The 12,172-nt window shown below is 39.8% G+C and overlaps 2 protein-coding genes across 14 annotated transcripts in view; one reads left to right on the forward strand and one right to left on the reverse strand.

The window, feature by feature from the left end:
* Nucleotides 1–12,172, reverse strand: part of SRPK2 (SRSF protein kinase 2) — a 248,944-nt gene that overhangs the window by 84,923 nt on the left and 151,849 nt on the right. The gene's annotated exons all lie outside the window — the stretch shown is intronic.
* LOC129659109 (V-type proton ATPase subunit e 1-like) lies at nt 5,047–5,292 on the forward strand. Its single transcript, XM_055590209.1, has one exon. The coding sequence runs from the start codon at nt 5,047–5,049 to the stop codon at nt 5,290–5,292; it is 246 nt and encodes an 81-aa protein (XP_055446184.1).

Raw genomic sequence — 12,172 nt, forward strand, 5'->3', positions numbered from 1 at the left:
TCAATCAATATACACTTTCTCTCAAAATAGCTTATCTTAAAAGGCTAGCCGCTATAGCACTGGGTAAAGTCACACAGCTAGGGGGTAAAAAGCCACAATGATTTCATGTATTCCTCTCCAATGAAAAGAGAATTTCTAATCTTTCTGTAAATTAAACCTAAATGTGAAGTGTCTGTAGTGGTAGGTAGAATTCTAAAACGAGCTCCAAAGCCCCTTACCCTGTGTAATTCCCTGCTGGGTGTAGGCAGCCCTTGAATATGATATCACTCTTTCAATTATGTTATATGGCAAAAGGACAGCTACACTGGGTGGACCTGATCTAATCAAATGAACCTTTTTAAAGGAGAGTGAGTTCTCTGGTCACAGAAGCTGTCAGGGATGTGCTTGAGCTAGCCTGGAAAAGAGCAAATGTGTCATGAACTGCCTATTAGGGCCACACTGGAAGAAACTGCCAGTGGCCTCTAGGAGTGAGCATGGTCCCCAGCCAACAGCCAGAAGGCTAACAAGGACTTCAGTGCAAAGAAATGAGATCTGTCAATACCAGACATCTTACAAGAGGGCTTGAATCCCCAAATGAGAACAGCAGCCTTGGCCAACAGCATGGTTTCAGTCCAGTGTGCAGCCCTAACTTCTGACTTCCAGAACTGTGAGCTGATAAACAGGTATTGTTTCAAGCTGCTAAGAATGTGGTAATTTGTTATGCAGCAATAGAAAATGAACAGAGCTGCCAAGTAAGAGAGTAGTTGACTTTAAATTATCAGATTTTGGCCTCAACAGTGAGATCTGGGTTGGGTTTGTTTTTTTAAGTAACTGAAATGATCACAAGAATTAAGAATTGAGAACTAGTTCTCCTTGAGGCACAGGAAGGTTAAAAAAAAAAAACTTTATGTTCCCAATTCTAACAGAAACAATCAAGTCAGACATTTTAGATGATGTTATATCTAAGGGTACAATGTCTTCTAGAACACAGAACACAGTTAGTGAAGATGTTAATCAAAGTAAACTACACCTTACACAACAAATGAGTTGAACGTTTGACCACCTGACAACATATGTATGGCAGAGCTATATACTTCTTATCCACTTTATTAATACCTTATATAAAAGTTGTGGGGCCTAGCAGAACATGTTATTACTACTGAAGTACAGAAAGAGAAAACTTTAAACCAGAGTAAAAAGAGCATGTAAAAATGGCATCCACTGATTCCACAAATACTCAGACAAGCATACAGCAAGTACCAGGACATACACCAGAGTGCAAAGGAGCCCAGCATTGAGGGAATGCATGGTCTAACAAGAGGGAGAGAAATTCCTATAAACACATGGATATGGGAACATAATTAGCTCCTCTGAGTGTTGTCATGGAAGATGAGGTGGCAGAGGGCTGAGCCACAAACATCTACATGTTGGGGGTGATTTTAGATATAGACCAGAATGAGGCACAGAGGGTGGAAGAGGGTGGCCACGGCCCAGGAAACAGGGTGATCAGAGGCACAAAGGTTCAGCATCAGTCAGCTGACAAGAGAAAAAAATTTACAGTTCTAAGGAATTTGGGCTTTATCCTGAAGGCAAATAGGAGCCACTGAAACACAACTTCAGGACCAGAGAGTTGTTCTCTGCAAAGAATATATGGAATTGGTATACAGAATGGATACAAAGGATAAAAAACAGAAGCAGGAAAACTAGTGAGGTATCCAAGGAGTTGATGATGCTGAAAACCTGAATTCAGAACTCAGTAATTCACTAACCGGAAGTGAGTGTTTGTCTCCTAGGTTGCTCATAATAAGATAGTTCAGTTGCTCAGTCGTGTCCAACTCTTTGCGACCCCATGAACCACAGCATGCCAGGCTTCCCTGTCCATCACCAACTCTGGGAGTTCACCCAAACCCATGTCTATAGAGTTGGTGATGCCATCCAGCCATCTCATCCTCTGTCGTCCCCTTCTCCTCCTGCCCTCAATCTTTCCCAGCATCAGGGTCTTTTCAAATGAGTCAGCTTTTCACATCAGGTGGCCAAAGTATTGGAGTTTCAGCTTCAACATCAGTCCTTCCAATGAACGCCCAGGACTGATCTCCTTTAGAATGGACTGGTTGGATCTCCTTGCAGTCCCAGGAACTCTCAAGAGTCTTCTCCAACACCACAGTTCAAAAGCATCAATCCTTCAGCACTCAGCTTTCTTTATAGTCCAACTCTCACATCCATACATAACTACTGGAAAAACCACAGCATTGACTAGACAGACCTTTGTTGGCAAAGTAATGTCTCTGCTTTTTAATATGCTGTCTAGGTTGGTCATAACTTTCCTTTCAAGGAGCAAGCGTCTTTTAATTTCATGGCTGCAATCACCATCCGCAGTGATTTTGGAGCCCAGAAAAATAAAGTCAGCCACTGTTTCCCCATCTATTTGCCATGAAGTGATGGGACTGGATGCCATGATCTTCGTTTTCTGAATGCTGAGCTTTAAACCAACTTTTTCACTCTCCTCTTTCACTTTCATTAAGAGGTTCTTTAGTTCCTCTTCACTTTCTGCCATAAGGGTAGTGTCATCTGCATATCTGAGGTTATTGATATTTCTCCCCCTAATCTTGATTCCAGCTTGTGCTTCTTCCAGCACAGCCTTTCTCATGATGTACTTTGCATATAAGTTAAATAAGCAAGGTGACAATATACAACCTTGACATACTCCTTTTCCTGTTTGGAACCAGTCTGTTGTTTCATGTCCAGTTCTAACTGTTGCTTCCTGTCCTGCATACAGGTTTCTCAAGAGGCAGGTCAGGTGGTCTGGTATTCCCATCTCTTTCAGAATTTTCCACAGTTTATTGTGATTCACATAGTCAAAGGCTTTGGCATAGACAATAAAGCAGAAATAGATGTTTTTCTGGAACTCTCTTACTTTTTCAATGATCCAGCGGATGTTGGCAATTTGATCTCTGGTTTCTCTGCTTTTTCTAAAACCAGCTTGAACATCTGGAATTTCACAGTTCATGTATTGCTGAAGCCTGGCTTGGAGAATTTTAAGCATTACTTTACTAGCATGTAAGATGAGTGCAATTGTACGGTAGTTTGAGCATTCTTTGACATTGCCTTTTTTGCGGATTGGAATGAAAACGGACCTTTTCCAGTCCTGTGGCCACTGCTGAGTTTTCCAAATTTGCTGGCATATTGAGTGCCATTAATTTGGATGGAGAACAGAGCAGGAGGAGGAGGAATGGTTTTCAGTGAAAGTGTACTTCTGTTTCATCTCATCAGAGTTTGAGGAGCATGTGAGATGTCTAGTATTGTAGAAATACAGTGGACTGTTTGGTATGCATAGCTAAAAAAACAAAGGTTTGGGCTGCAAATAGAATCAGAGGTCATGATTAAGTAGCTGGTGTGTACATGCTCAGTGGCATCCGACTTTTTGCAACCCCATGGGCTATAGCCCAGCAAGCTCCTCTGTCCATGGAATTTCCTAGGCAAGAATACTGGAGTAGGTTGCCACTTCCTTCTCCAGGGGATCTTCCCGACCCAGGGATTGAACCTGCGTCTCCTGCATAGGCAGGTAGATTCTTTACCACTGAGCCACCTCAGAAGCCCAAGCAGTTGGTAGCTAAAGCCTTTCCAAGCATGTGTGAGTGCCAGGAAGAACTGAGGAATTAAAGAGCCAAGAGCAGAGCTTTAGTTGAGAGCTAACATACAAGGTTAGTCAAACCACCAACAGATTCTAGCCTTCTCCGGTTCCTGATCTTCAGTCAGTGACCCATAGCATAATCAGTGAGATAAATTCATAAATTTAAAAACAGATTTTAGAGAATATACAAGTTTTACCTTATATAAGTATACCTTTTACATCAAGATGAGATACACATATAAAAACTAGCAAACTAAGGACCCACGTGTTTCTATCTAAATCTGTTTGTAGGCAATCTTAAGCCAGCTGGGTATAGGGTAAACTGCAACTACCATTCCCCCTCCCCCCCCAAAAAAAAAACTTGTTTACTGAGATCCATATTGATGAAACTTGACTAGAACCACTAATGATTGCCTCATGCTACTCAGGAAATAATGCAAGATGTCCCACTTTGGACATGGCTCTTGCACACCTCTGCAAGGTTGCTTTTTTTCTTTTTGGTAAGGGGTTTTTGGTATAATTTATTTTATGTATTTACTAATTTTGGCTGCACTGGATCTTCACTGCTGTACCTGGGTTTTCTCTAGTTGCTGAATTGGGCTTCTCATTTTTGTAGCTTCTCTTGTCGTGAAGCACAGGCTCTAGGTGCACGGGGCTCAGCAGTAGTGGCCCATGCATAGGCTTAGATGCTTCATGACATGTGGGATCTTCCCAGACGAGGGATCAAACCCACATCCCCTGTACTGGCAGGTGGATTCCTAACCACTGGATCACCAGGGAGTCCCTTCTGCAAGCTTAAATCCAAAAGCAACTACAATTATATGACACAATAGCCACTAGCCAAATTAAGCAGAATTAAAATTTAAGACTCAGTTCTTCAGTCACTCTTCCCTCAGTTTAAGTGTTCAACAGTTACACACAACAGTTAGTGGCTACATTACTGAACAGTGCAGATGATAGAACATTTCCATCATCCCAGAAAGTTCTACTGGACAGGCTGCTCTAGGCAATACTTTAGCAGCATGAACTTCCTCTAGCATATCATTACTTTTAATAAGTTAAAAAGAAAAAGAAAAAAAAAACAAAACAAACTGAAAAGGCATTTGGAACCATTTTTTTATACAGTCCACTTCTGAAAGTTTTAGCCATAAAATTATAAACAAGGACAGCATATTCATTTTTGATGATTTCAATATTTTGGAGCATCCTTTAGCTCAGCACACCTCCTTATTGGAATTTACCAAATACAGTGAAAATGTCTACAAATAGCAATGTTTGGGGACTTAAATATCCATCAAGGGGAGATTTGTTAATAACCTGATGATAGATTATGGCACATGCCGACAATAAAAAGAATGAGGAAAATAAAGAAAATTTCATTCACAATAGTATCAAAAAATATATATATATATACACACAAAGCTCTGGCAGCAATCATGGCAGATACCAGCCTCACGGTGCCTTTCAATGTGATCAATGAATTCTGTGGCTTCATCAGCTTCCTGGTGTCCTGGTTCCACCTGAACATTCCCAGCTGGGGAGTTATCACCACCATTTTGGTGACCTGTTTGGTTTGCTGCTATCTCTTTTGGCTGGTTACAATTCTGGCCCAACTCAACTCTCTCTTTGGACCACAACTGAAAAATGGAACCATATGGTACCTCAAGCATCATCGCCCTTGAGAAAGACCTGCACACCAGTCACTGAGATCACAAACAGAACTCTTCTACATTCAAAATCACCTCATACTCAGACCACTTTCCTTGACTTGACCGTTTTAGCCATCAGCAGCCTTGAAAAGGTTCCCACCACATTTGAAAGCCTTATTCTACATTGCAGCATTTTTTCCTGTCACCTTTCTTACACTTTGATAAAAGATGTGCCTACTTACCCTAAACTGTGCTGTCTCCATAAAATGTTTTTATAGTCTTTTGAAATACAAAGTGCTATTCTTTGAAAAATAGCCAACAATACTCTCTCCTTGGAACCTGTGGATTTGAAGATGGCTACTGCCAGCTCATTACATGGGAATCAGAGAAATGTTTAAAAATTACAAGACAATAAAACTTCAGTGGGACAGCCAGTAGGGGAACATGTTCAGAGGGAAAAATCTGTTTCACCAGAATTATACCAAAGTATATTTTCAAAATGAATTTATTTCTGCCATTAGAGAGGGCTGGGGCAAGATTGAAAATCCAAATACTACTTATGGCTGGCCCTCCGTATACATGGGTACTACTGTAAAAAAGAAATCCACATGTAAATGGACCCAAGTAGTTCAAACCTGTGTTAAGGGTCAACTGTACATAGGAATAAATTTAACAAAAGAAGTTCAAAACATACACTATGAAAACTAAAAACTACCACTGAAAGAAATTAAAGATCTAAATAAACAGATCTTGGGCTTCCCTAGTGGCTCAGTCAGTAAAGAATATGCCTACAATGCAGGAGACCTGAGTATGATCCCTGGGTCAGAAAAATCCCCTGGAGAAGGAAATGGCAACCCCCTCCAGTATTCTTGCCTGGAAAATCCCATGGACAGAGGAGCCTGATGGGCTACAGTCCATGGGGTCCGAAGAGTTAGACATGACTTCGCAACTAAACCACTACCATCAAATAAATAGAACAAAATCCCTTGTTAATGGATTGAAGATTTAATACTGTTAAGATGACAATATGCCCCAAACTGACTTACAAATTCAACCCAATGCCTATCAAAATACCAGCTGGCTTCTTTGCAGAAATTGACAAGCCAACAACCTAGAAGAGCCAAAACAGTATAGAAAAGGAATAATACTGGAAAACCCATGCTTCCTGATTTCAAAACTTACAAAAAAGGTACAGGAATCAACTCTGTGGAATAGACAGTTCAGAAATAAACCCTCAGATTACAGTCAAATGATTTTTCAACAAAGGTGCCAAGACCATTCAATAAGGAAAGAAGTGTTTTTTTAAACAAATGGTCATGAGAAAATGAATATCCACATGCAAAAGAATAAACTTGGACTCCTAACACACACCATTAAAAAAAAAAAATTAGCTCATAGTTGATCACAGAACCAGATATTAAGAGCTAAAACTATTTAAAACTCATAGAAAAGATGTTCATCATTAGCCATCAGAAAAACAAAAATCAAAAGCACAATGATGTCACAACTAAGAGTTCACTTGCTGTAAATAAACACCCCTCATACCACAACAAGGATCAAAGGCCCAGAGTGTCACAACTAAGACCCAGCGCAGCCAAACACCCAGACCACAGTGAGACATGAGTTCACACCTACTAGGACAGCAGCAATCAAAAAGACAGTAACAAGGGATGGCAAGGATGTGCAAAGATTAGAGTCCTCACAGACTGTTCATAAGAAAGGAAAATGAGACAGCCATTTTGAAAAACTAGAGGCAGTTTCTCAAAAGGTTAAACAGAGTTACCATACGACCCAGCAATTCTATTCTTAAGTATATATGTAAGAGAGGCTAAAATATACTTCAAAAGAAAAACCTGCAGATAAATGTTGTTAGCCTCATTATTCAAAATAGTCAAAAGCAGAAACAATCTAACATCTATTAACTGATGAATGAATAAATACAAGAAAATCATAATATAACAGAATATTACTCAGCAATAAAAAGTAATGGAAGTATTGATAGATGATACAACATGGATGATCCTTGAAAAGATTATGGTAAATGAAAGAAACCAGTCATAAAAGATTATATTGCATGATTCCATTTATATGCAATCCCTAGGAGAGAGAGAAAGTAGGTTCAATAAAATTGTTTGTCCTCTTAAAAAAAAAAAAAAAAAGAAAGTAGGTTAGTAGCAGCTTATGGTTGAGGGGATTTGAAGAAATGGAAGTAACTACTCAAGTATACAGAATTACTCTTAAGGATGATGAAAATGTTCTAAAATGAGGTGGCTGGTGATGGTTGCACAATTCTGTATGTAGACTAAAAAAGTTGTTACATGCTAAAAAAGAGGCTGTCCTCTATGTTCTACTATGGAAGACATGCCATTGATGAATACAAAGGTACAGAACATTAGTGTATGGCACGTGACATCCGTTTTACAGACACAAGCGCGCACCTGCTGTCAACAGGCTCTTTCTGGTAGCAGCAGCAGCGCACTGACAGTGACGGCTCCCTCCCGGAGAAGGCGCGCAGTGACCGATGGCCAGGGAGCAGCGTCCACTTTCCAAATATTCCTTAAACTCCTTTCATACCTTTTCAGCTGCGTATCACACACATGCGTACCGAAATGAATTATTAATTTATAAAGACAAGAAAGAGAAAAGAGGATGCTGGGAAAGTGGGAAAGTGGTTCCAATCTCTGACCCCAACACCACTCCACCCCTCCCAAATCCTTGCTGCCTCAGGAGAATTTACTAAAGAACAACAAAGTGAACCGTCTAGGGCTAGAGAGCTAGGATAAAAGTCCAAGTCCAAACAACACACAGTTTTCTGGTAGAAACACACCAGAAATAACACACAGTTTTCTGATGGAAAGCCTGTAGGTTAGGTGTGAAAACCAGTTTCATCACTCAAAAATCCACAAGAACTCAAGTCAGTGACTACTTCCCTGAGCCTCTAATGAAAGTCAGAGGTTTAAGATAATTAAAAGGGATGATACATAAATTCTTTGGTATGGTAACTGCATGTAATAGGCAGTCAATGAAGGTTAATCTTCACGTCCAGTTCCCATCCTTCTGGTATGTGGATACCATGAACTAGTTTCCTCAGAGCTCCAGTTATGACTAATAAGGAAGTATACCCTGATGGTGACTGCAGCCATGAAATTAAATGACACTTGCTTCTTGGAAGGCAAGTTATGACCAACCTAGATAGCCAATTAAAAAGCAGAGATATTACTTTGCCAACAAAGGTCCGTCTAGTCAAGGCTATGGTTTTTCCTGTGGTCATGTATGGATGTGAGAGTTGGACTGTGAAGAAAGCTGAGCGCCAAAGAATTGATGCTTTTGAACTGTGGTTTTGGAGAAGACTCTTGAGAGTCCCTGGGACTGCAAGGAGATCCAACCAGTCCATTCTGAAGGAGATCAGTCCTGGGTGTTCTTTGGAAGGAATGATGCTATAAAGCTGAAACTCCAGTATTTTGGCCACCTCATGCGAAGAGTTGACTCATTGGAAAAGACTCTGATGCTTGGAGGGATTGGGGGCAGGAGGAGAAGGGCACGACAGAGGATGAGATGGCTGGATGGCATCACCGACTCGACGGACATGAGTTTGGGTAAACTCTGGGAGTTGGTGATGGACAGGGAGGCCTGGCGTGCTGTGATTCATAGGGTCGCAAAGAGTCGGACACGACTGAGCGACTGAACTGAACTGACTGACCCTGATATATCATGCATGATACTGTGACCAGACCTCTCTGGCCCTCTGCTCATCTGTGACTATCCTAATGCAAAGGTCAGCATCAGTCTACCTCTTAACCTCTGTTTCTAAACTCATGTATTTTATAATCATGACTGGTTATGAGATTTAAGGATATTTCAGAAGGATCCCTTGTTAATTATCATATACTTCTACACAGCACAATGACAAAAGGTGTTGTACTGCTGCTACAAACACATCTAGATTTTTAAAAAAGAGTCTAACGTGAATTTTTTAACAAGTAAGCAAACTGCATACTAACATTCTCCAGTAACACATGACTTGTTCTACATAGGTTTTTTTTGACAAGTACAAACTTAAGCCCGGTGCTCAGACTGTCTTGTAACCTAGTTTCAATGGACTACACAACAGAAATGTTCTCATCTTAAAGTTGTTTCCCCTAGAGGGAAAACAATTTACAATGGCTGACTGAGAATTTTGCAATATTCTGCCTCTCTGAAACTTCATAATTTCAGTCATCCACATTCTTAAACTTTAGATAAATGGCTTTATTTTTTAAGACTGCTGTTTCAATTAGCATTAATGCCAACCTTACTATAGGAATTGTGTATATAGTTCTTCAAAGATGTTGAAGAACATTAATGTTATTCTTACAGGAATGATCATTTTCAGAGACTGCATATGTAACCACTGTAAACACTACTTTCAAGTCCTTTTGTCTGTTTCTACTTGATTTTAATGATCTACGACTGAGCAACTTTCACTTTCACAAGCAAGAAAAATTACGCTCATGTGTAGTTTGGATTGCTTCTGTTGTTTAGTCGCTCATTTGCGTCTGACTCTGCAACCCCATGGACTGTAGCCCACTAGGCTCCTCTGTCCATGGGATTTTTCAGGCAAGAATCCTTCTCTACAGTCTGGATACTAGATGTCAAGTAAATCCTTAAACAAATAATGTGCCAGTTTAAAGCTCACCAAAAGATGCCAGTAAAAAGGATAAACTGTTGCTAAACAATGGAATAATCACTCAACAATACAAAACAAGGAACAATAAATACTAGAACATGAATAAATTTAAAAGAACTCTGCTAAGAAAGAAGTCAAACTATAACGCATATGATTCCATTTTAAAAAGGCAAAACTTTAGTGATGAAAAGCAGAACAATGGTCACCAGAGGCTAAGGAGTGGGGAGAGGGTACTGACTGTAAAGGGACTCGGGAACTTTTGGTGCTGATGAAATGTTACCTCATCAATGTGGTTACACCATGTGTATGTACAACAGTCATTGAACTGTATACCTGAAAATGGTGAAACTTATTTAATGTAAATTACATCTTAATAAAGCTGACTAAAAGGAAAACAAAACAAAACAGATCATCATAGCCACCAGTGAGTTCTCTCCTGTCAACCACTCTTAACCTATGCTCTTTTTACACTCCCAATTGGTTCAGGTCAAATACTCTTTACTACCAAATATGAAATTCTGCAAACCTCCAAGTCATAGATATGAACACATGGGAAACTCATTGCCTAGTTTTAAACCACTCACTGTTTTACAAGGGCAGTACTGCACAGATTAAGAGAACAAAACTTTAGTGTTGAATGTATAAGAGTCTTACCTAAGGTGGAACAGAAATTCAAAATATAAGATGGTGCTGAGCCGAGCACCCATTAAACCAAATGTTACAAATAACTCTCCCTTGTATTCACACAGCACAGTACCATCCCAGTTCAAGTTTATCTCACAACTGAGGACTGCTTGAAAAACATCAAACTGGTATTTCATCAGACTGATGTGGCAGGAACTAAGGTACTCCACCAGTCTAAGCAACCCACCAACTCCAAGAGAACTCAGGGACTGTGATATTCTCTTCTTCCCCGTGTCATAAATTTTCTGATTCTACCCTCTAGTTCCAAATTCTGCTTGACTACCCAATTACAGAGAAAATACCTCACATCTGTTCAAGAAGTATTTATCAAACTTTTTTTTTCTTTCTAAAATGAGTAGAATGTATCTTCATGCATGGAACCAGGTGTTTACCAGATTAGAGCATACAAATAACAACACAAAACAAGGCAGACAATGGTTCAGAAACCCTGCTAACCTTAATTACCTCAACACAGTCATGGCTCAGGAATACAGTGACAGAAGAAAATATCCAGAAAGGCAGAGATGCTCTCTCTGGCTAGTTTAGTCCCAAGGAATTTGTAAAGAAGTGGCCTCTGAGGCTGACCTATGAGGGCTTTGGAGGCGAGGGGGACTCTCAGGAAGGAGACCCAGGCATGGCAACAGGAAAGTCTGCTTCTGCTGATACACAAGGTCCCCAGAGCAGAATATGGGCAGAAGTGCTAGAAAGAAAAGTTGGGACCAGATTTTAACACCCTTGAATTAAGAATATGAATTTATTTCTAGTAGGATATAAAATGCCATGCAAAACTGAATCTATTTTTACTTTAGATATATAGTAGTTCTTAGAACTATATACCATGATCACGTAGAAGCTTTTTCAAAAGACAAAAGCCTAGGAACAGGAGATTCTGACTCCACAGGTCTCAAATGTGGCCTTGGCCCATGTCACTAGGAGACTGACACACACCCATGGTTAAGTATCTCTGCTATAAGCAGTCATTACCATATCTAACAGATGTCTACTGGCAACACATCCAAGTGTGCTTATGACTCAAATACAAGTGAGGAAAGCAGATACAAATAGACACAGGCAAAGAAAGGCAGGTAGAAATAAGAATTCCTGATGCTCCAAAAGATTTCAGGAATAGGATGCTCCATTCTAGTAAATGTATGTCTCTTTAAAAGTCATTACACTAATCAGTCTGTTTTAATCATCTACTTCATTCAAGTAAAACCAAATTTTAGTTAATTCCATCAAAATATAAATAATTATACCATTAAGAGTTCAAACAGAAAAGCACAGCTAACAGACTTTTAACATGACTGATTATTAACATATTTTTCTCCCCTCCTTCCCTTAGTAAAAAACAAAAAAACAAGAAAGTCGAAAATAACAGACAACAAAACAGTAAAAATCAAGAAACAAGAAAGACAACAAAGTGAATGGAAGAGGTAACAACTAGGAAGAACAAAAGCTACAACAAAAAGTGACAGACATCGATCAGAAACCTCCTTAGAACCAGCGCATGAAAACCAAGGGCTGGGGAAGCATCAGGTTGTGGGAGGTATGCTACTGAATCCG

Source organism: Bubalus kerabau, chromosome 8 (genome assembly GCF_029407905.1).
Source record: "Bubalus kerabau isolate K-KA32 ecotype Philippines breed swamp buffalo chromosome 8, PCC_UOA_SB_1v2, whole genome shotgun sequence".
NCBI classification, from domain to species: Eukaryota; Metazoa; Chordata; class Mammalia; order Artiodactyla; family Bovidae; genus Bubalus; species Bubalus kerabau.